The following is a 23,138-nucleotide window of genomic DNA, read 5'->3' as shown; positions in this document are numbered from 1 at the left end:
CAGACAGGTGGCAGCAACTCTGGGCCCATTCCTGGACGATTTCCATAATCAGTCAGGGATATCGCGTCCTGTTCATAACATCTCTACCTCCCCGGACAGTGGATCCAGTGTCGTTGAACTCCTTTGCCTTGGGATCGGCAAGGGGGCAAGCCCTACAGGCAGAAGTCGAGACCATGTTAAAGAAGGGCGCTCTCCAGGAGGTCGTCGATTGTTCCCCAGGCTTCTTCAGTCGACTCTTTCTTGTAAAGAAGGCGTCTGGAGGCTGGAGACCAGTCATCGACCTCTCGACCCTGAACGGGTTTGTCAAACAGACACCGTTCAGCATGGAGACGGCGGACACGGTCAGACTTGCGGTGAGACCACAAGACTTCATGTGTACACTGGACCTGAAGGACGCGTACTTCCAGATCCCAATCCATCCGTCTTCAAGGAAGTACTTAAGATTCAGCCTAGACAACAAGATCTACCAGTTCAAGGTGGTGTGTTTCGGTCTCTCCACAGCACCTCAGGTATTCACCATAGTGTTCACCCTGATTTCTTTGTGGGCACACAGGATCGGCATCCGTCTCCTCCGTTAACTGGACGACTGGCTGATCCTGACAGACTCGGAGTCGACCCTTCTTCGACACCGAGACAAGCTTCTGGGACTTTGCCAAGATCTAGGGATCATGGTAAATCTCGAGAAGTCTTCTCTGCTTCCAACTCAGCGACTGGTATATCTAGGCATGATCTTGGACACCAATCTCCACAAAGCCTTCCCATCAGATGACAGGATAGCAAGGCTGAGGAGGGTCGCAGATTCTTTCCTCAGACGAGAAGAACTCCCAGCCCAATCGTGGTTACGTCTCCTCGGTCACCTTTCTTCACTGGCTCCTCTAATTCCAAATGATCGCCTCAGGATGAGATCCCTGCAATGGCGACTAAAGTTCCGGTGGAATCAAGGACACGATTCCCTGGACGTTTTGGTCCCTATGGGTCCTGCGGAACGGACGGACCTTCAGTGGTGGGTGACGGACGAAAACCTACGAAAGGGAGTGGATCTTCTCATCCTCCCCCCGGATTTGATGCTGTTCTCGGACGCCTCAAAAAAAGGGTGGGGGCCCCATGTTCTGAACCACAGGACCTCAGGCCTGTGGTCAGAATCAGAAAATTACCTCCACATAAACCTGCTAGAAATGAAGGCCGTATACCTGGCACTTCAACAGTTCCAACAATACCTGGCGGGTCACTGTGGTGGTGATGAGCGACAACGCCACGGTAGTGGCTTACAGTACATCAACAAGCAGGGAGGTACATTTTCAGAGCAGCTATCCCATCTTGCAGTAGAGATACTGAGATGGACCGAAGTCCACTCGATTCCACTATCAGCTCGCTTCATTACAGGCAAGAGGAATGTGCTCGCCGACAGTCTGAGCAGGGCATCTCAGATAGTGAGTACCGAGTGGTCTTTGGATCGTCTGGTAGCCAACAAAGTCCTGACTTTGTGGGGTTCCCCGACTGTGGATCTGTTCACAACAGCTTTGAATTTCAAGCTTCCGCTGTACTGCTCCCCAGTCCCGGACCCCAAGGCACTCTGGCAAGATGCCTTCCAACAACGGTGGAACAACATCGACGTATACGCCTTTCCCCCGTTCTGTCTGATGAGAAGGGTACTCAACAAGACCAGAATATCGGTCAACCTTTCGATGACCTTGATAGCTCCGCTATGGCATCACGCAGAGTGGTTCCCGGACCTTCTGCAGCTCCTGACGGAACTCCCGAGAGAACTTCCTCCTCGACACGAGCTACTCAGACAACCACATGCCAACATCTTCCACAAACCCATAGCATCGCTGCGGCTTCACGCCTGGAGACTATCCATCGTCTCCTCACAGAGAGAGGCTTTTTGCAACAAGTTGCTGAAAGGATTTCTCGACACCTGCGAAAGTCATCCGCAGGGGTCTACCAGGCAAATTGGAGAGTCTGCTGTGGTTGGTGTCGTGGAAGGGGTATCTCTCCACTCGATGCCACTATACCAGCAATACTGGAGTTTCTCGTGTATTTGCGGGAAGAAATGCGCCTTTCAATCTCGGCAGTGAGGCTATCGGTCAGCCTCAAGTCTTGCCTTCAGGCTCAAAGGAATGGACATTTCCTCTTCACTGGAACTTTCTCTACTCATACCAAGTTATGAACTTACCTGCCCTCAGTTGGAAGTGAGACCTCCTCCATGGAACGTAGTTCGAGTCCTCAGGTCTCATAAGAGACCTCCTTTCGAACCATTACGCCAGGCTTCTGATCGCCACCTCACTTGGAAGACGGTGTTCCTACTTGCTTTGGCCTTGGCCAAGGGAGTCAGCGAACTTCATGGTCTCTTGTGTGACATCGCCCATTCAAGGGGATGGGGGGAGGTAACGTTCAGATTCGTCCCTGAGTTTGTTGTTAAGACTCAAAATCCAGGATTGCCGGACCCTCGGTTCGACTCTTTCCGGATTTCGAGTCTCCGTTCTGTAACAGATGACCCCGATCATCTCCTACTGTGCCCAGTAAGGAGTGTGAGGCTCTATCTTAAGAGAACAGCTGCAATTCGTCCTCGGGTGCAACCATTGTTCGTGAGCACGGGAAGGACGAAGAGGAGGGTCACTAAGAATACAATCTCAGCGTGGATTCGCAGTGTTATCCATCATTCCCTGAATCCCGACCCTCCTCTGTCACGTCGCCCTAGAGCACATGATGTCAGAGGCATTGCTCCGTCCATGGCATTTAAGAAGAATTACTCAGTGACGCAGGTTTTACAAGCAGGGGTTTGGAAGCGTCAAACGACCTTCACAGCCCACTACCTGCAAGACGTGACCCACAGGAGGCTCGATACGTTTTCTATCGGCCCTGTGGTGGCTGCACAACAGCGGGTTTAAACCTCAGGCTCCTTAATGGACAAGTAGCAAAAGGTTGAGGGCATTGTTACCCGGTTTTAGTCTGCATGAATGAAAAGGTATGCCTGGCCCTTATTCTTTTCTTCATTCTCCCCTCTCTTGGGGAAAGCAGCATCCTGGGTTCTCTGCACAGCTGACCTCAAACCACTGCAGGTAAACCATGTTTCCTTGTGTTCCTAGTATTAAGATAATACTGTCATGTCACACTTCATTCCTTCACACACAAACTTGCGTAGGCCGCGGTCCTTGCAGAGCAAGACACTTGCGAGGTGCAGGGACTCCTTATCTTGAGCACTGACACGCTCAGATACTAAGTCCTCAGGCAAAAAGCCAAAAGCCAGTAACGGCTGGGACCTACCACCCTACCTAAGGGTTAAGTCACCCATATTAGATAGCGTGGTTTGTATTTCGGTTACGGAACAAATGACAAATTTGTAGATAATTTATATTTTTCCTAACCATACAAACCTTAGCTATTTAATCAAACTTGCTCGCCAGCCCTGTCCCCCAGGAAGTCCTACCTCTAAGCAAAGTGAGCTAGTCACAGGTGTGTGAGGGGGGGAGGGGTAGGTAGCTGCTACCCTTCCCTACCCCCTCGCTAACTAGCGAGGGGGTAGTAAACCCTCGTTAAAATTCTAATGGCTCGTCATTTCAGCTACGCTGAAAGTAATACCCATATTAAATAGCTAAGGATTGTATGGTTAGGAAAAATACAAATTATCTACGAATTTGTCATATTCCCACCCTCCTCCCCTCCAGAGACTAGAGGCATTGAAGATACTGTATGAGGAATCATGGAATGGTTCCAGGTACCTCGCTAGGGGTGCACAGGTGGTACACCTTACTATCCAATCTGCGATTGGCGCGAGTTTTGAATTTTCTGCCGTGACGTCAAGGTCGTAAGCTATATATATAACTATCGGGTAATTATGTTCAAAAATTTATTTTATAATGAAAATAACATTTCTAGTAAACCTTTAGTTTTAAAGATTTTAGAGTGGCTTTTAATTATTAGCCTAAAAGGTATAACAGTTCGATTTTGCTGGGTTCCGTCACACGCAGGTTTGTCTGGAAATGAAGAGGCAGATTCACTGGCAAAGAGTGCTGCAGCCGAGTTGCTACCAAGAAGGTCTCCCATTCTTTGTAATGGTTTTTTACCAGCAATTTAAGAATTCTATTTGTAACAATTGGCAACAGCATTGGGATAGTTTAAGCGAAAATAAGATGAGAGAAATTGTGATTGGTATATCCCCTTGGAGGTATTCCAGCCTTCGCTGTTATTCTATTCCAATAGTAAAAAACTCGGGTTTGTATAGTGTAATAAGGAAAAATATGAATTATTTTTAGAATTTGTCATTTTGTAAAGAGATAATTTGGTTTTATGAAAATTTAAAATGGTCCATTGTTTGATTGTTACAGTATCTATAACTTAAATATTTAGTATTCCATGACTATATACGATATACTGTTTTTCTTTTCTTTCAGTTGCTCCTGGAATTTCAGACTGGATAATGGTGCTGAGATAGTGGAGTATGGTGTGAGCAAGAGTGGTAAGAGAGTGCCATGGTTGTGTGGTAAACGGCACTCTTTCCCCAATTTTTGGGGCCACCCACTACCACCGCCATCCCTCCCAACACCACACGCTTGCATTTTTCAGTCATCATCATCACACTGTCATTGTTCACCACACATGCCATCATAGTCCTTCTGCCATTCTGGGACTCCACTTTGGTTTCAACATAGGAGGGTGTCTGACAACATGAGTGAAGGAGGCAAGAAATGGCAATGTGGAAGATGCACGTATCTCAATTTTGCCAGTGCTTTACGGTGCACCATGTGTACAGTACCCCGTTCACCCCATCTCATTGTAGAATCCGGCACCGACATCTACCAGTTGGGATGTCAGGCTGCACCTCCAACCAGACCATCACCAGAAGGTGGTCTTCCTCCACAAGAGGTAGACAAATGGACTTGCCACTTGTGTACGTACCGCAATTTTCCAAAAGCACTACGTTGTACTCAATGCCGCACACCTCGCCTTTCATTAGCTGACCAAATGGCAAATTTGTCATTAGCCAAGCCAGCTTCACCTTCGCCTACAAAACCTGTCACTACCATACCTCGTAACCCTGCTGCTCCTATTCCTTCAGCAACCACTGCAATTACATCAATCACTACTTCTCCTACCCTCGTTACGTCTGCCAAATCATTCACAGGATCATGCATTACCACCACCACACCGACTAATAACCGCACAGGCGGGCAAAGCCCAAACAAAGGTGTTTCAGGACAGCAAGGTTGTGCTCATGGAGCAGGAGCAGAAAATCAGAGTCCTGGAGGAACACCCCCTGGTGGAGCAGGACGATGTAGTCCCCAAGGGGCAGGAATGACTCAGTCTCAATCTCGTCATGAAGGAGAGCCGGCTGTGCCTAGTTACAAATGGCGCTGCCGTGCATGTACATATGAAAATTGGCCACGCTCAACTAAGTGTGTCATGTGTGGTACCCCCAAAGGTCTTTCCCCTCCTGCAGCTCAGTCGCAACCGGCCCGCCTTGCTACTCCTCCTCCTCCAACAGATAGCAAAAACAATAATAATAATAGTTCAAATATAGTTACAACACCAAGTGAACCTTGTGAGATACCCAACAAAGTGGAAATTATACGAGAAACAAGTGATGTTCAACAGACTGACATTAATGCTAAAAACCGAGAAAATATTATTGAAATTAGCAAATCTCGTATTAGTGAAACTCTGGTCCAAGAACAGCAGCTAATATCCCAAAGAAACGCGAATGAAACTAATGAAAATAGTAGTATTGCTACTAACTTGAGCACAAATATTGGGCCGGGTGCTGTCAGTCATCGACCTGGAGAAGGAGCCATGGCTCTGAATAACTACGAAACTGAACGACTGTTGCGGCAGCTTAGACGTCGATTACGGGAAGCGGATTGGGCTTGGTTGAATGCATGCAATGGTGTTGTGGAAGGCAACTATGAACCAGTTGAAGCATATTTATCTGCAGGTTTGTTGATACTACAGTATAGTTTTATTACTTTAGTTTTACCAGAACTCACTAATCCCTTTGGAAGAATATACAGTAATACCTCGACATACGAGTATAATTTGTTCTTGGATCGAGCTCGTATCTCAGTTTTTCCCATATGAAATAACTTTAGAAATTTTAGTCTGTTTCACCCTCAAAATATACCAATCAATGATGATAACAATGGAAAAACATGTTTTTAATTGCAATACTGTACAGTATACTGTAAACATAATTTACATCCACTCACAAAGTGATATAAATGATTTCTGTGATATACAATAAAATGTGGTTTGTTCCATAACTGGAATACAAACCAACGCTATTTATATAGGTATTACTTTTGGCGAAGCTGAAAGGACAAGCTATTAGAAGTTAGGAAAGGTTAACCAGCCATTTGTTCCGTAACTGGAATACAAACCACGCTATTTATTAGGGTTATACTATCGGCGGAGCTGAAATGACGAGCCATTAAAATTTAGCGAGGGCTAACTACCCACACCTCTAGTTAGCCGGGGTAGGGGAGGGGGTTAGCTTGCTACCACTCCCGTTCACACACCTGTGATTTAGTCACTTTACTTTTGGCTCGGATGGAAAGCAGTTGTTTCCGCTCTTCCTCCTCGCCTATTCTGGACTGCCATTAATTCTTATCTTTTAACTTACTTTTTCTTATACATGTACAGTATATACAGGTATTCGCTGACTTATGACAGAGATCGGGACCAAGAGGTGCGTCGTAAGTCTATTTCGTCATATGTCGAACTAAAACAATGAAGTTTCCGTAGATTTTTTATGATGCGTTATGATTCGGCAATTGTCTCGATCATATTTTATCAATATTTTCTTAATGTCTATCATTATTACATTTTGTTTCTTAGGATATCATATGCTCTATTAATGCATTTTTGTATTCTATTTTTCAAATTTTGAAGCATTTTACCAATCGAGAAGTACTTAAAATTTTGTCTACCTTTGGTTATGATCAGTTGATCTGAAAGTGCCGCTACCTACAGTATCAAAATATGGCGTACATACGTATGGCATATTTTTTTTTCTTTTAGAATTTCCAATAAGTTAAAGGAAATCAATATCCATGCAGTTCATCTTATCATTATGTATAATGCGGAATAGTGTACAGTAGCTCTTTCTCTGTGTGTGTGTGTGCGCTCGCTCTCGCAATCGTATACGGGTTGTTCATTTTTAAAGCTTCATACAGTACTGTATTCAATTTTTAGTTCAATATTAAGCCTTCATATTTCATTGGACATTATTGTGTTTAATTGTGGTTTATCAATGCACGTTTATTTTTCAGTGTCTTGATCATATCAATAATCAACAAATACTTTTGATTTACTTTCGGTTGGCATCAGCTGATCTCAAGGTCACGCTGCCGTATTACGATTATGCGCACATATAGTACGAATAACACTGATTTATATAATTTTCTTGACATTCGAAATCTCTTCATAATGAGTATTATATCAGCGCCAATATGTTATAGGCTATCACATTCTTCATATATTTCCTTTATAGACCTTATTATTAGTTATAAAAGGAATATGCACCTCTCTCTCTCTCTCTCTCTCTCTCTCTCTCTCTCTCTCTCTCTCTCTCTCTCTCTCTCTCTCTCTCTCTCTACCCCGTATTTTGATTTTTAATTCAGTTAAATCTTCATATTTCTTTGAAAATTATTAAAAAAATCTCCATATCATTATTTGTTGTTTCGATTATGGGAATAGTAACGCATCAGAAGGAAATCACTTGATTTGCCTCTCGCCTTCTGCCAGAAATATGACGTCATCAGACTTTTTTCTTAACTTTACGGTAAGTTGTACTAATCTCATAACTAATGATACAGACCACTAAAACACTTGATTTCGTTACTCGATGTTTCGATGATGGGAATGCTGGAATAAGATTACTCGGTAACAATGAAAGGAAATCATTCGGTTTGTCAGCGCACTTCCGCCAGATACTGTACATGACATCACAAGACACGTGACGTAAACTCTACGAAGAATGACTTGCCAAATATGTAAATTCATTTCCTTTTTTCTTGCAAGAAATGTAAAGAAAATACTTACTTACAAAGCAAAAGTATTTTATTTTTATAATGTAAAAGGAAATATATTATTTTCCAGAAAATATTTGTCCTATTCGTATACTTTCTTAACATCGATCTATTATCAGAGATTAAATATAACTAGCATACAGTACAGTCAAATTTATGCTACGTAGTACTCATGACAACCGATACAGACCCACAAAATACTTTGTATCGTTACTTGATATTTCGATAATGAGAATAATAATATTAATTGTTAGCCTATTGGAAGGAAATCACTGTACAGTATTTCCTGGTCGCTTTCTGCCAGTGATGTGACGTCACCAGACATATAATATGAACTTGACAGATATTAAAACTTCTTAATGTATTTTTTACTGAAAAAAAATACTGAATATTAACAATGAAAAAATAATAATTAAACAAGGTAAATCACTTTATTTTTATACAAGAAAATAGATTATTTTCAAAGAAATATTCGTCCTATTTCCGATAGACTGATGACGTCATCACCCTGAAAAAAAAAAAGTCAGTCGAATCGTCATAAGTCGCATAGGTCGTAAGTCGAGCATTACCTGTATATGAAAACATTCTTAATGTTTATGTATATATATGTTTAGAAATGTGATAAGTTTCCTTTTCAGTGTTTGTGCTGTGCATGTGATACATATACGACAACGACACTTGCGTACATTAGCACCGGAACAAGGCCAGCACAGTTCCACTTCGTGGGGAACGACCTCTCCCTCTCTGGTCCATCGGCCTTCCCGTTGGCATATAACCGTTGACTCGGCCACCGCAGAGGAATCGTCATCGCCTGGACCCTCTTTATTCAACTATTGTCTTTGCCTTTTCCCTTTTTCTACGGGAAACATGGATTACTGAGCGAAGGGAATGTGGCCTCTCAGAGATTGACTACGGTCTTTCTCTTCTCAAGGTCGTTCACCTTTCAACAGCAGTGTACTATTGGGAAGAGCACCTTTCCCGTTCGCGGGTTAGCTTGCGCTTCTGATTGTTTGTCTCAATTATTTCTAGTGAAATTATAATTGTAATTTGAACTTTACAGCTTTTCTCCGTGGGCACCACTTCCCTTCGGAGGATCAGTGGTTCTCACTATTAGTGAATATTCTTAGCAGATTTAAGTAATTGTAATTCTGTTTTATTATTACAGTTACTCTGCTCCCCCTTCTCCCGTGGATGTCGACTGGGGAAGGGAGGGCGCAATACTTATTTTTATGTTGTTCCCTCGGGGTTCCTCTTCGGAGTTCTTCCCTAGGGAATTTTCTGTTAAATGATTAATTTTATTTTTTTTCCCAGTTAACTATGCAGTTTTTTCTTCATTCGACTAAGAGTACCGACGAAGCAGAGCTGTTCTGTTCATGCCTGGGGAATATGCTGTCAATGCCGTCCCTCAAAGGACGTCGTCATGAGGGTCATCACTTCTCTTAGAAGTACGCCCGTGACAACATGACCAGCACTTCAGACCATCTTAGAACGCTAACCAGGAGGTTCGCCTCCAGGGGTTGGACAACTTTCCCTTCCGAGGGAAAGTTTCCTCCCCAGATGTGAGGTTGTTTCTCCCTTCCGAGGGAGAACTTCCCACATCTTGATAAATTCATCGTCTCCGACTACTGTTGCTGCCTTCGCCCAGCCTACTCTCCCCCCTTGCTGAGTCTCTCTTCCTTCAGGGTCGGAGCACAGTCTTAGGCAAGTCTCTTCTAAGAAGTGTTCACCTCTCTCGTTCGCGAGAGAGGCCACTCAATGAGACTCCTCTTCGGAGGATCGCTACTATTGAAGGTCAGCTTGCTGATGCACCGGCCCTCATGGGCGTCATTCCCTCTCTCAGAAGTACGCCCATGGCAACACCTGATCAGCACTTCATCTTCGAGGAAGGTTGTTTCCCCCTACTGAGGGAAAACTACCTGCATCTTAAATCACTTCACAGACTCCTACTGCTGTTGCTGTCTTTTCCTAGACTACTCTCCCCCTTGCTGAGTCTCTCTTCCTTCAGGGATGGAGCACAGTCTTAGGCAAGTCTCTCCTACAAAGTGTTCACCTCTCTCGTTCGCGAGAGAGGCCACTCATAGAGACACCTCTTCGGAGGATCACTCTGGTCATCAGTTCCTGACCATCCCACCAGCGCAATCTTGCGCTGCAACTCAGTCCGTGGACTTCGGTCCTGAACTCTTCCTAAGGCCAGCTTGCTGGTCCACTGGCCCTCATTGGCATCATCAGTTCCTGATCATCCTACCAGCAGACCTACCAGCGCAACCTTGCGCTGCAACTTAGTCCGTGGACTTCGGTCCTGGACTCTTCTATGAACCTTTCACAGTTGCCATCAGTGGATGTTTGCCCTTCCAAAGGGCACACCCCAGTTCCTGATCATCCTGCCAGCTGACCTGCCGATCTACCAACGCAACCTTACGCCGCTGGTAGTCCTTGGACTTCGGTCCTGGACTCTTCCGTAGACCTTTTACTGTCCCCATTGGTGGTTGATCACCCTTCCAAAGGGCACATCCCAGTTCCTGATCGTCCTGCCAGCTGACCTACCTAACTACCAATGCAACCTTACGCCGCTGTTAGTCCTTGGACTTCTGTCAGAGTGACTTGAGTCTTACTGGATTCAAGCCCTCGATCCCCCAGACATTCTGACCCCCATGGGACAGAAGTTTGGACGAACCTCAAGGGATGGGTGTCAATCGAGAATCTGTAGAGCGGTATAACCTTCTCATCCTTCCACATCCCTCGGACTTGATGCTGTGCGTAGAACACATCAAAAGAAGAGAGGAGGGACCATAATGCTGCACCACACGACCTCAACACTCTGGACAGAGTTCGAAAGTACCTTCACTTAAATCTCTTAAGAGATTAAGGCCAACTTTCTGGTCCTTCAGCAGCCTCATTGGTTCTTAACAGACTACTCAGTGATGTGATGGACGACAACACCACACACCACATAGAGGCTCACATCGGCAAGCAAGAAGGAACTTGCTCGTAGCCCCTTCCCATCTAACAGCATAAGCACTAAGATGGGCCAAAGTTCGTTCGGTACCAGTATCAGCCCGCTTCATTCCAGACTAGAAGAACGTGCTTGCCGACAATCTGTGCACAGCATCTCAGGTAAAGTATACCGAATGGTCTTTGGATCGCCTTATAGCCGACAAAGTCCCGACTTTACCGAGTCCTCCATCTAGGGATCTGTTCGCAATGCTCCTGAACCTCAGGCTGCCGTTGCTCTTCAGCCCTAGACCCCAAGGCGCTCTGGCAACAATGGTGGGTACAACAATGACGTTTACGTCTCGTCCCTGTTTTGTCTGGAGAACGGCACTCAAGAAGGCTAGAACGTCGGTCAGCCTCTCAAGGACTCTCCTAGCTCCGCTATGGCATTACACAGAACGATTTCCAAACCTTTTGCAGCTCCTGATAGTCTCCAAGAGAACCCTCTCCACATCACAGACAACCCACTTCAACACCTACCACAAGCTATAGCTTTGGTATGATTGTACGCCTGGAGACTACCCAGTACCTCTTTCCCGAAAAGGTTGTCTAGATATCTGAGGAATTCCTCAGCATCAGTCTACTTGGCAGTTTAACGTCTTGTGTGGTTGGTGTCATGTGAAAGTGCCTCTCTCCACTCAATACCTCTATTCCAGCAATAGCGTAATCCTCGAGTATATACAAGAGGAAAAGACTCCCTATTCAGTTTTGACAGGTAAAGATGATCACTCAACCTTGATCCTTCACCTTCAAACTGAAAGAAAGGGACATCCTCTAATAGATAGACCTTTCCTAACTCATATGGACTTACAACTTGCCTTTCTCCAGTCGGAATTGAGACCTTCCTCTCGGAACATGGTTCAAATTCTCCAATCTCTAAAGAGATGTTCCACTTCACTAGGCAACAAATTTGCTCCTGATTTAAGAAGACAATGTTCCTACACACTCGGACAGCAACCATACGAGTCAAGGAACTTCATGGTCTCTCTTTCGACATCGCCCATTAATAAGAAGGGCGAAAGACAATGTTCAGTTTCGTCCCTGAGTATGTCACCATACACAGTCTCCAGAGGTGACGGATCCTACACAAGTCTCCACTCGGTAACGGACGATCCAGATCATCCGTTACTGTACCCAGGGTAGGGTATGAGACTTTACCTAAAAAAAAACGGCAACAGCCCACCCGGGTCCCTTCTCTTGTCATCAACACTGGGAGAGACAAAAGGAGGATCATCGAGACATCATCTCGACATGACAACTCAGTGTCAGGGGCATGGTCCTTCTTAGCAGATTACTCTGTGATGCAGGTTTTACAAGAAAGAATGTGAATGCTCCAGGTGACTTTCACAACCATTCTCCTGCAAGACGTGACCCACAGGAACTCGATACGATCTCTATCGGTCCGGTGGTGGCTGCACAACGGCTGGTTGTATACCTCAAGCTCCTTATTGGACAAGTAGCAGAAGGTTGAGAGCACTGTTACCCGGTTTTAGTCTGCGTGAATGAAAAGATTTGACTGACTCTTATTCTTTTCTTCATCCTACCCTCTCATGGGGAAAGCAGCATCCTGGGTTCTCTGCATAAGCTGACTTCAAACCACTGCAGGTAAACCATGCTCCCTTGTGTACCTAGTATTAAGCTGCTGTTGTATCCCCATACACCTGGCGAGGTGGTATTGGGAAAGTCTTGGTTACTTCAGGTTTTTCCTACATAGACTCGGAATAACTTTACCTGGACAGTCACACTTCTGCATGTCTCAACACACAGCTTGCGTAGGCCGCGGACCTTACGTAGCAAGGTTTTAGCGAGGTCAGGGACTCCTTATTTTTTAGTACTAACATACTCAGATAAGGAGCACCCGGGCAAAGCCAAAAGCTAGATTGGCAGGGACGTCCACCCTTCCTAATGGGTGAGTTACTCCTAATAAATAGCGTGGTTTGTATTCCAGTTACGGAACAAATGACAAATTCGTAGATAATTTGTATTTTTCCTAACTATACAAACCTTAGCTATTTATACAAACTTACCTGCCAACCCTATCCCCCTTGAAGTCCTACCTCCAAGCAAAGTGACTAAATCACAGGTGTGTGAGTGGAAGTGGTAGCAAGCTACCCCCCTACCCCCGCTAACTACCAGTGTGGGTAGTTAACCCTTGCTAAATTTTAATGGCTCGTTCATTTCAGCTCCGCTGAAAGTATAACCCTAATAAATAGCTGAGGTTTGTATAGTTAGGAAAAATACAAATTATCTACGAGTTTGTCATATTGCTAGTTAGCAGCGGGTGGGGAAGGGTAGTAGCTACCCCTCTTACACACTTGTGACTGTGCTTCGCTTTGCTTTTGGCTTGGATGAAGAATGGTTGTTACTGCTCTTCGTCCTCACTTTTATGGACTGCCATTATTAATCTGTTTTGCTTTTTCTTTTCAGTGTGTTTGTGCCCTTCATGCTGGCCATGCGTACCTGCCCTGGACCTGAGGACCACTCCTGCGGAACACTTATGTCCGCCGAGGATACCGATCCTCGCCATTTGTGTTCGGCTTGTAGGAAGCAGCGGTGTGATGTGGATAATAAATGTAACGAATTTCATGAGTGGGCTACCTCCCAGTGGGGAAGGTTTGGGTAACGGCAAAAAAACAAGTCTAAAAGGGATTCTTTGCCTTTGAAGGTCACTTCGAAACAAAAGAAACCGAAACTTCTTCTTTTGTCCCCCAGACCTTTCTTCGAAGCTTCTCAACCGGTTTCCTCTGGGGAACTGTCGATTAGTGGTGTAGGCCATTTAACTCCTGGACAACCTCGGTCCTCAAGAGGCTGTGTTGCTTCCCCTAGCGAAGCAGCCCTGCCTCTCCCCTTGAGTGAGGTCTTGTCTCTTTCTCCATCTTTACAGGTGTGGCTTTCCCTGGGTTTGCCCGGTCCGCCTTCCAAAGAGGTGTTTCTGCGTCTTCTCCAGTGAGTTGCGGAGTGGCAGCACTCTTCTGCCTCTAATTTTGATTCTTTGGCCGTTGTGGACATCGGGGTGTCCGAGGATTTGTCTAGTGCCCTGCCAGCTGACTGTTCCTGCCTCTTCCGCCACCAGTGAAGACTTCGCTACCCCCCTCTCTGACCATCCTTCGGGGGCGAAAGAAAGTCCTAGGCATGTCTTTCTTGCAAGTGATTACCTCTCTTGTTCGCTGGAGTCCACTCATAGAAACTCTTCTTCGGAGGCCTCCTGATGGTCAGCTTGCTGAGTAACCTGCCCCTCTGGAGGATCGTCATCGTGGTCATCGCCCTCACCAAGCTTGCCCTCCTCTTCGTCTCAGAGATGCTCCTTCACCTTCGGTGAAGAGACGTCTCTTCAAGACTTTGCCGTCCTCTTCGCAGCGTTCTTCTTTGGAGGATCCTTTGCCTTCTGGTTCTCATGGTTCCCGATCTTCGCCCATCTTGGACTTGCCGCGGTCTCGTTGTTTCCCAGCCTTGTGACATTCAACAGACCACCTCACCTCATCTCCTGTTCATCAGCGAACCTTGGTTCGAGACTCTCCTGCTGTTCAGACAGCTGCACATCGTTTGCAATCTTCCTGCAGATGTCTGTCCTTCCAAAGACCACATTCCTTCTCCAGGTCTTCGATTAGCAACTCCCCGACTTCCTGCTTGCCGTTCATCAGCTCGCCGACATCCAGTTCGCCGATCTCCTGCTCACCAATCTCCAGTTCGCCGATCTCCTGCTCACCAATCTCCAGTTCCTTGATCTCCTGCTCACCAATCTCCAGTTCCTTGATCTCCTGCTCACCAATCTCCAGTTCACCGATCTGCTCGCTAATCTCCAGCTCGCCAATCACCAGCTTGCCCATCTCCTGCTCACCAATTTCCAGCTCGACAATCTCTTGCTCGCCAATCTCCGACACATCAATCTCCTGCTCACAGGTTTCTGATGTGACGTTTGCCAGCACGCCGATCTCAAAATTGCCAATCGCCGACTCTCCGATCGACAACTCATCTATCACCAACTCGCCGAGCGCCAGCAGTTGGTTCTTCTCCGACTCGTCAGGCCTCGCCAGCTTGTGAGCAACCTTCAGTTGCAAACCGACCTTCCCGTCAGCCGCCAACGACTCTGTGCTCTCCTCTAGATGAAAACAAATATCGCCAAACGTGAAGCCTTTGCTTCCAAACAGCACCATGTGACAGTCCTTTTTGACCTTGAAAAGGCATATGATACCACATGGAGATATGGTATACTCAAAACATTCATGAATTAGGATTAAAAGGAGAACTACCACTATTTATTCAGTCATTTCTTTCACATAGAGTTTTTCAAGTGAGAGTGGGGGAAACTATCAGAGAGTAAATGTCAGGAAGGAGGAGTTCCTCATGGTAGTGTGCTGAGTGTAACCCTGTTTGCACTAGCAATTAATGGGCAGTCATTCCCCGGGATGTTCTCTCAACATTATTTGTGAATGAGCTCTCAATATCATTTGCTGGAGCTAGAATGGCAATGCTTGAGAGAAAAATACAACTCTCTATTAACAAAATTATCCAGTGGGCCAATATGAATGGATTTAAGTTCTCGACAAGTAAAACTACTATTGTCCATTTCTGTCGTATCCAGGGAGTACATCCAGACCCGGATATATACATTAAAGGTCAACAGGTACCATGTGTAAGTGAAGCTAAATTTTTAGGTCTGATATTTGATCTAAAGGTCAACAGATACCTTGTGTAAGTGAAGCTAAATTTTTAGGTTTGATATTTGATCGTAGGCTTACATGGGTTTCTCACTTAAAAGCATTAAAAGCTAAATTTCTTGAGGCTCAGAATATTTTAAAAGTATTGTCCCATATATCATGGGGGCAGACCGCAATACTATTTTAAAATTATACAAGGCCTTGATTTTTTCCAAAATTAGTTATGGATGTGAAATATACTCCTCATCCACCCCAAGCTGATTAAAGATATTACATTCAATACATCATGCTGGTATTAGATTGTCCACAGGAGCATTTAGAACCTCACCTATCCCAAGTCTCCTTGTAGATGCTGGAGAATTACCTCTAGACCTTTACCAGATGTCAGCTATTATTCAGTATTGGTTTAGATTGCAAAGACTCCCTAATTCTTTAGCCTTTCAGACTGCAAGCCTTGTAAGGCACTCAACATACTTTGAGTTGCACCCATAAAATCCTCAACCTTATGGCTTTCAGGTGAAAGAATTATGAAACAGTCTTGATATAATTAGAATTAAGGTGCTTCCATTTAAGGTATCATCAACGCCTCCATGGAAATTACCAGAGACATTATTTTGTAAATATTTTATTGGAGTTAAGAAGAATATGACTGACTTAGAATCCAGGTCTCTTTTTATGGATCATGTTGTAGAACATAAGGGATCGACTTTTATATATACAGATGGCTCCAAATCTGATGCTGGCGTTGGATTTATAGTACATATTAATGGTTTTAATTGTAGAAGTGCACTTCCTCTAACAGCTTCCATATTTACTGCTGAACTGTATGGCATACTAACCACTATTGAGAAAAAGCGTTGGAAAAGAAAGGTATTTTTACCATTTTTAGTGATGCAAGGAGTGTCCTTCAAGCTTTAGAAGTTTTTAATTCTAGTAACCCTCTAGTTTTAAAGATCTTTGAATGGCTTTTTATTATTGGACTGAGAGGTATAATGGTTCGATTTTATTGGGTTCCAGCACATGTAGGTGTGTCTGGGAAGGAGAAGGCAAATTTATTGCCGAAGAATGCTGCATCCGAGTTGCTGCCAAGAAGGTATCTCATTCCGTGTAATGATTTCCTACCTAACATCCAGAAATTGTTTTGCAATAAATGGCAACAGCACTGGGATAGTCTAGATGGGAATAAAATGAGAGAAGTAACAAATTCATATCTCCTTGGAGGTATAACATGATGCCCCGAAAATGGGAGACGTCTCTTTGTCGTCTCCGTATTGGTCACACACGGTTGACACACGAGTTTCTGCTGAAGGGTCAACACCAACCGTATTGCAGTGACTGTTTAGTACCTTTAACAGTGAGGCCATTGTTGACCGTATGCCCCAATTATAATAACTTAAGAAATAGATTTTTGTTTGAGGCTCGAGGTGAGGATGGCAGGTTCATCCTTGCCAAGATTCTTGGACATGTGTCCTATTATGCAAGTGGCATTTTTAGATTTATTTCAGAAGCAGGTCTTCTGAAAGCTATTTAACTCCTATAATGACATTCACCTTTTATGGTATTAATTAAATATTCTTTCATTTTTTTATATAAAATAAATGATATCGACGTCAATGACCTTAGATGTCAGGATGCCTGAAAACTTTAAATGAATGAATGAATCAATCAATCAATCGCCAAACACGCACTTCTTATCCTTCGCTGTCACCTCACTAACCCCGCAAACGCAGAACATTGAGTTCGCGTGAGCAGCTAAGACTCCCTTCCGGGCTCCTCCTTCGTCGTTCCCTTCTGGGGAACTCTCCGACAGTGCTTCCATCGGTCAGAAGCCGTGGCTTAGACCCTTGGTCAGGGCGGTTACTCAAGCCGTTACGGCAGGTATACCATCTGTACGCCCTGCAGAAACTCCCAGGATCCCCTGGGAGGAGTCCTCCTCTTTGTCTGATCCAAGGCGAAGATACACGGTTTAGAAACTTTAGTTTCTTTTTCTACCCTGAAGAGAAAGAGAGGAGTCTCTGACAAGGTATCTTCTTCTAGGGTCAAGTTGACCCCCGTCAGACCGTCTTAGAGGAGGTCAAGTGTGACTGTCCACTTCTCTACACCCTCCTGCTCCGCACTCGTCACCTCAGTCGGATTTTCTTGTAGGGAAGAGTCTTTGCTTGACTCTTTCCAGCCTTCTCCCATAGAGGTCCAACGAGTTAGCAGTGTGGCCTTGAGACCCATGGAGGTTTCCATCCTTCCCCGTGGGTGGCGAGCAGAAGGTTGCTCCATCGAAACCTTCCACATTGGAGACCTTTTTTCTCTAAGGAGGGAGTCTAAGGACTCAAAATCCTGCCAAAATCTTATTCGAAGGTTTCAAGACCTGCCGAGAGGGTCAAACCATCCTCATCTAGTCACTTCGAAATCGACACACCCTTAGGTGTCTTGTGGGCCGAAGACAATGAACAAGCTGCCAGTTCTTCGTCAGAAGTCAAACAGAGGGAGTCAGAACATGCCTTTTGGCAAGTTCTGGCCTGCATGAGGTCCCTCAATGGGTTAGCTGACCCGACGATGGCTCCTCAGGAGGGCAAGGACACGGTCCTGGACCGTTTTAAAGGCATTCAGAATCCCTCAAAGACTAGCACAGCTTTTTTTTTGTCTCAAGGTCTGGAGAGTGCCTGGCAGAAGGTGGCTGCTCAGCTCTCCAGACGCCTTTGGTTCATTTCATTTAGGCTTGTTCTCGAAACTCCTCCCACCTGCTGGTGTCCAGTAGAGGAGATATTACGAGGTTCTTGATGAGCCCCTCCCGGTTCTTCCTCTTCACCATTTCTTGGAGGAACTCACAAAGGTAAACTCCTTGGAGAGACTTTCCCTTCTTCAAGTCCCCTTCTCGGCTGCAGAGATCCTTAAGCAAGAGAAAGTCTCAAAGTATGCCATGCAGGCTACTTCTTGGCTTGATCTTTGGTTAGGATCTGTGGGGAACCTGGTGTTGATCGAGGATTTTTTTGAGGAAGTAACCAGGAAGACGATTGAAACGTTCCTTCTATCCGGCACTCGGACTATCTTGAGGCACAGAGGCTTGGTAGTTGAGAGACCCCATCGCCAGGTCCCACACTACAAAATTGTGAGACTTCGGAACTCCTCTCTGGAGGGCTCCTCTTTGCTCGAGCCCGGGGATGTCGAGCGAGCTGCGAAGAGATGGAAGAAGTCCCTCCAAACTCTCTTCCCTATAGGGGCTTGATATCTTGGCCCTACAGACCACCAGCTGTCTCGCAGACCAAACAGCCGATACCATCATCGAACAGGACTGCAGCTAATGACAACAAGGTCTCTAAAAAGCCCTTTCCTGCTAAGGACCAAAAAGGCTCCAAGTCCTTCCATGGAGGGAAACATCCTAGGGGAGGCGGTCGAGGTCGCAAACTCTAGGATAGGCGTCCTCTCACGTTGTAGTGGTTTGCGGACTGTGGCCAAATGTAGCAGGCAAACTACCTAGTGTTCGAATGCCGACCACACACTGTTTAATACACAAAAAGGTAAAACGGTGGAGTTCCCAAAAATCTAGGTAACAGGTCAAGAGAACTAGGCACTGGGCACCAACCCCTGATTTTTATACTGGGCAAGGGGACCCAGCTATGACTGTAGTTGCATAATATTCAAAGGTAAGCCAATTTCAGGTTATGTAAGTACTAAACATTAGTTGAAAGGGAAGAAATTTCTAGGCTAGTAACAGGTCACGGTGTGGAAAAAAAATATAATAAAAGAGACTTATTAGAAACATTTAATAAAAAAAAAAGACAAATAATTAGGTCAACAATAAATTTTGTCAAATTTTAATATTCTATAATGTAAAGAAACACTAGTATCCATTTACACTTCAGCCTCGCAAAAACAAGATAATAAAAAAATTATTTGAATAAAAAAAAAAAAGAAAAACGAACTATTACTATATGGGTTCCATATACTGTAAAAGTTTAAACAAAGGCACACCTAACTGTGTATCTATTTGGGTTAAATTCAAATAAAAGTTGAATTAGCTTGCATCAAGATCAAAGGGATTATAAAACAAGGTTGCACATTGAACCTGACTTTACATTCTCACCTCTACATCAGAAAGAAAACAAAAAAGGCTTACACTCCTTTGTGATACACAATATGTCAGGGTTATTCGATACCCATGAAAATGGATAAGAGTTGAGAATACTAGTAATAATTATTTTGAGGCCCCTCCTCTTGATTGCAAAGTCACTCACACAAGAAATAAGATTCAGTATAAGTCATTTCTTTAACATAAAGGATGCTATTCACAATTTTTGCGGCAAACTAGGCCAACTTGATGAGTGCCAGTACAATAAACATCATTAAGAAATGTCTAAATTGTTTCACTGCATCATTGTTGAGAATCTACTCATTGCTGGATCACTATACAGTACCAAGTTCACAGAGTGTTTATAAGGTAGTGGAATATTCACGTCACTCCAACAATTCTCTGGGTTAATAGGATACACAGAGTATGTTTGATATAGATTTGTTACCGCTGTCCATTGTGTAGGCTAAGTCACAACAGTTTTTGTCAAATCCCTGCACACTTGAGGGTTTCTGTCTATAAGAAAAGTCAAATGTCTGCAAAATGCTTCTCTACTTGATTGTAATTCTAGTTGCCATCTCCAAGCCCTACAGGGAATAGGGCGTGCTGCAAAAAAAGAATATAATGAGACAAGGTTGAAGGAAACAAAATATAAAAAAAAAAACTAACATTCTATTAAAAATATAAAGATACAGTACAGCCCCGAATTATGCGATTCCCCAATTATGTGGTCGCTGGTTTCCGAAAATAAATTTTCTGTATCTGCAAAGCTGCTGAAAGTCTGCGAGTAAAGCACTATAAAATGTATCAAATCTATTAAAGTATATTGATAGCCCTAAATACGATGTTTGATAATGTATGTTACCAAACGATATTTACCTTACACTTCATTAACATAATTTTATAATAAATAGCCTATTTAAAGAAAAATTCCATAACAATGAAATAAACTTTAACTATGCGAGTCTAGCTGACAAAATGTAAACAATTGTGGTTACGTTCTTGGCAATATTTACCTTTCTCTAACCTTTCGTTAATTTTAATGGTAGTGTTAATGATGGTATGTTAAAGCATTATTTTTGTTTTGTACAGTATACAGAAAAGAATTATTTCTCCCTGTGGGTGTTAAAGGTTTTCCCACGTAGGCTGGGCCCTCTTAACAAGAGAATGCCTTGACTGTCATGTGGTTTCTTCATATTGTTGAAGAATTGTGTCGGGCAAGAGGGCTCTCGAACTTGGGGGAATTGCTCCCCAAGTTCGAATCTAAATTTCTCTCACTTTCCTCTATTTCTTCTGCTCAATATTACTTCGACCTTCTCCTAATTTTATCAACTTTCTTTTGTCTCACTGTCCTAACTCTATGGGTATTATTTCTCTTAAATATATATATATATATATATATATATATATATATATATATATATATATATATATATATATATATATATATATATGTGTGTGTGTATATATATATATATATATATATATATATATATATATATATATATATATATATATATATATATATATATATATATATACATATATATATATATATATATATATATATATATATATATATATATACAGTGATACCTCTTCATACGATCTTAATTCGTTCCAGAAACTACTTCGTATGTTAAAACGATCGTATGTTGGAGCAAGTATTCCCATAAGAATACATGGTAATTGATTTAATTCGTTCCTCAGCCTAAAAACCCATAATAAATCCTTAATAAATGGCTACACATAATTACACATGATATTAATACAATAACTGTATAATAAATACATATTACAAACCAAAAAAAAGAATAATAATAATGGAATAATAAATAAAAAACGGGTTGTAATGTAACACTTTACCTTAGCGACAGGCCAGCGCAGGTGTAGGGACTTCTACGCAGGAGGAGACGGAAGATCAGCGAGGAGGTAGGGACGGTGACTTTGTACGATAACTTACACTAACTTGAACTAACTTACACTATGTGAACTTTAACTTAACTTAGCTTATTTTTTTTTTTCATTTTTATAATTTTATATTTTTTTTTTACATTTTTTCTTTTCTTATTTTTAATTTTCATCACTTTCACTCGATTCGGTCTTCCTTTTCTTTACTTCACTTTCTTTCTTTTCATCATGATCACTAGACCCTTTTAAAGATTTTTTAAAGAAACTATCGAATGAAAGTTGCTTTGTACGGCTTTTGAGGATTTTACTAAAATGCGTTAAGCAAACATCATCGAACTGCGCAACAACATGGCAAAGCTGAAGTTTCTGTAGGTGATGCTTGTCGATGAAATCAAACACGTGTTGATGATATGACAACATCTGTTTTATTTCCGCCGTACCTAAGATTTGGCCTACCTCCTCGGTCTCCTCCGACTCACTCAACTGCGCTTGGAACTCATCATGCTGCATGGCTTGCAGCTCCTTGAGTTTCTCGGTGGTGAGCTCTTCGTGATGCTCATCGTCGAGTTCGGTGATGTCATCTTCATCCACCTCCAGACCCATGGACTTGCCAAGGGATACAATCTCTTCGACGTCTTCCTCGGCGGCAAGCACAGGTTCATTCTCGGGGCCAAAACCTTCAAAATCTTTGGGAGCAACAGCATCAGGCCAAAGCTTCTCCCAAGCGGAATTCAGGGTCCGACGAGTTACTCCCTTGGGGCTCCCTCCCAAGCCTGATCAGTGATCTTTAAGCAGTGCACGATATTAAAGTGGCTCTTCCAAAATTCACGCAAAGTTAAGTTGGTGCTTTGCGTGACATTAAAGCACTGCTTAAATAAGTGCTTGGTGTACAGCTTCTTAAAATTAGAGATGACTTGCTGGTCCATGGGCTGGAGGATAGGGGTGTTATTCGGTGGAAGATACAACACCTTGATGAATTTGTATTCGTCGATGATATCATCTTCGAATGGGGGGGGGGGGTGAGCGGGTGCATTGTCCAAACAAAGCAAGCACTTCAAAGGCAAATTCCTCTATGGCATTCTAATACTAAGGCTTGGATTCCTAGGCATATCTTTGTGGAATGGGTAAACGTAGTTTTCGGCCCTGCTGTCAAGAAGTACCTTCATTAGAGGAATTTGCCTTAGAAGTGCTTGTTTTGTTTGGACAATGCACCCGCTCACCCCCCCGGACTCGAAGATGATATCATCGACGAATACAAATTCATCAAAGAGTTGTATCCTCCACCGAATACCACCCGTATCCTCCAGCCCATGGATCAGTAAGTCATCTCTAATTTTAAGAAGCTGTACACCAAGCACTTATTTAAGCAGTGCTTTAATGTCACGCAAAGCACCAACTTAACTTTGCGTGAATTTTGGAAGAGCCACTTTAATATCGTGCACTGCTTAAAGATCATAGATCAGGCTTGGGAGGGAGTAACTCGTCGGACCC

At 43.6% G+C, this 23,138-nt stretch overlaps 1 protein-coding gene across 2 annotated transcripts in view; it reads left to right on the top strand.

Annotated features, from left to right (window-relative positions):
- trbd (trabid) overlaps window positions 1–23,138 on the top strand; it is a 534,005-nt gene that overhangs the window by 97,666 nt on the left and 413,201 nt on the right. For both annotated transcript variants that reach the window (XM_068393601.1, XM_068393602.1), the window contains exon 2: window positions 4,395–5,932. In XM_068393601.1, coding sequence (XP_068249702.1) covers window positions 4,669–5,932 — 1,264 coding nt within the window. In that variant the 5' untranslated portion in view covers window positions 4,395–4,668. The remainder of the gene's footprint in view (window positions 1–4,394; window positions 5,933–23,138) is intronic.

This window comes from Palaemon carinicauda, chromosome 19 (genome assembly GCF_036898095.1).
Source record: "Palaemon carinicauda isolate YSFRI2023 chromosome 19, ASM3689809v2, whole genome shotgun sequence".
In the NCBI taxonomy this organism is placed as follows: domain Eukaryota; kingdom Metazoa; phylum Arthropoda; class Malacostraca; order Decapoda; family Palaemonidae; genus Palaemon; species Palaemon carinicauda.
The sequence above is the reverse complement of the archived record's forward strand: the minus strand, read 5'-3'. Positions and strand labels throughout refer to the sequence as shown.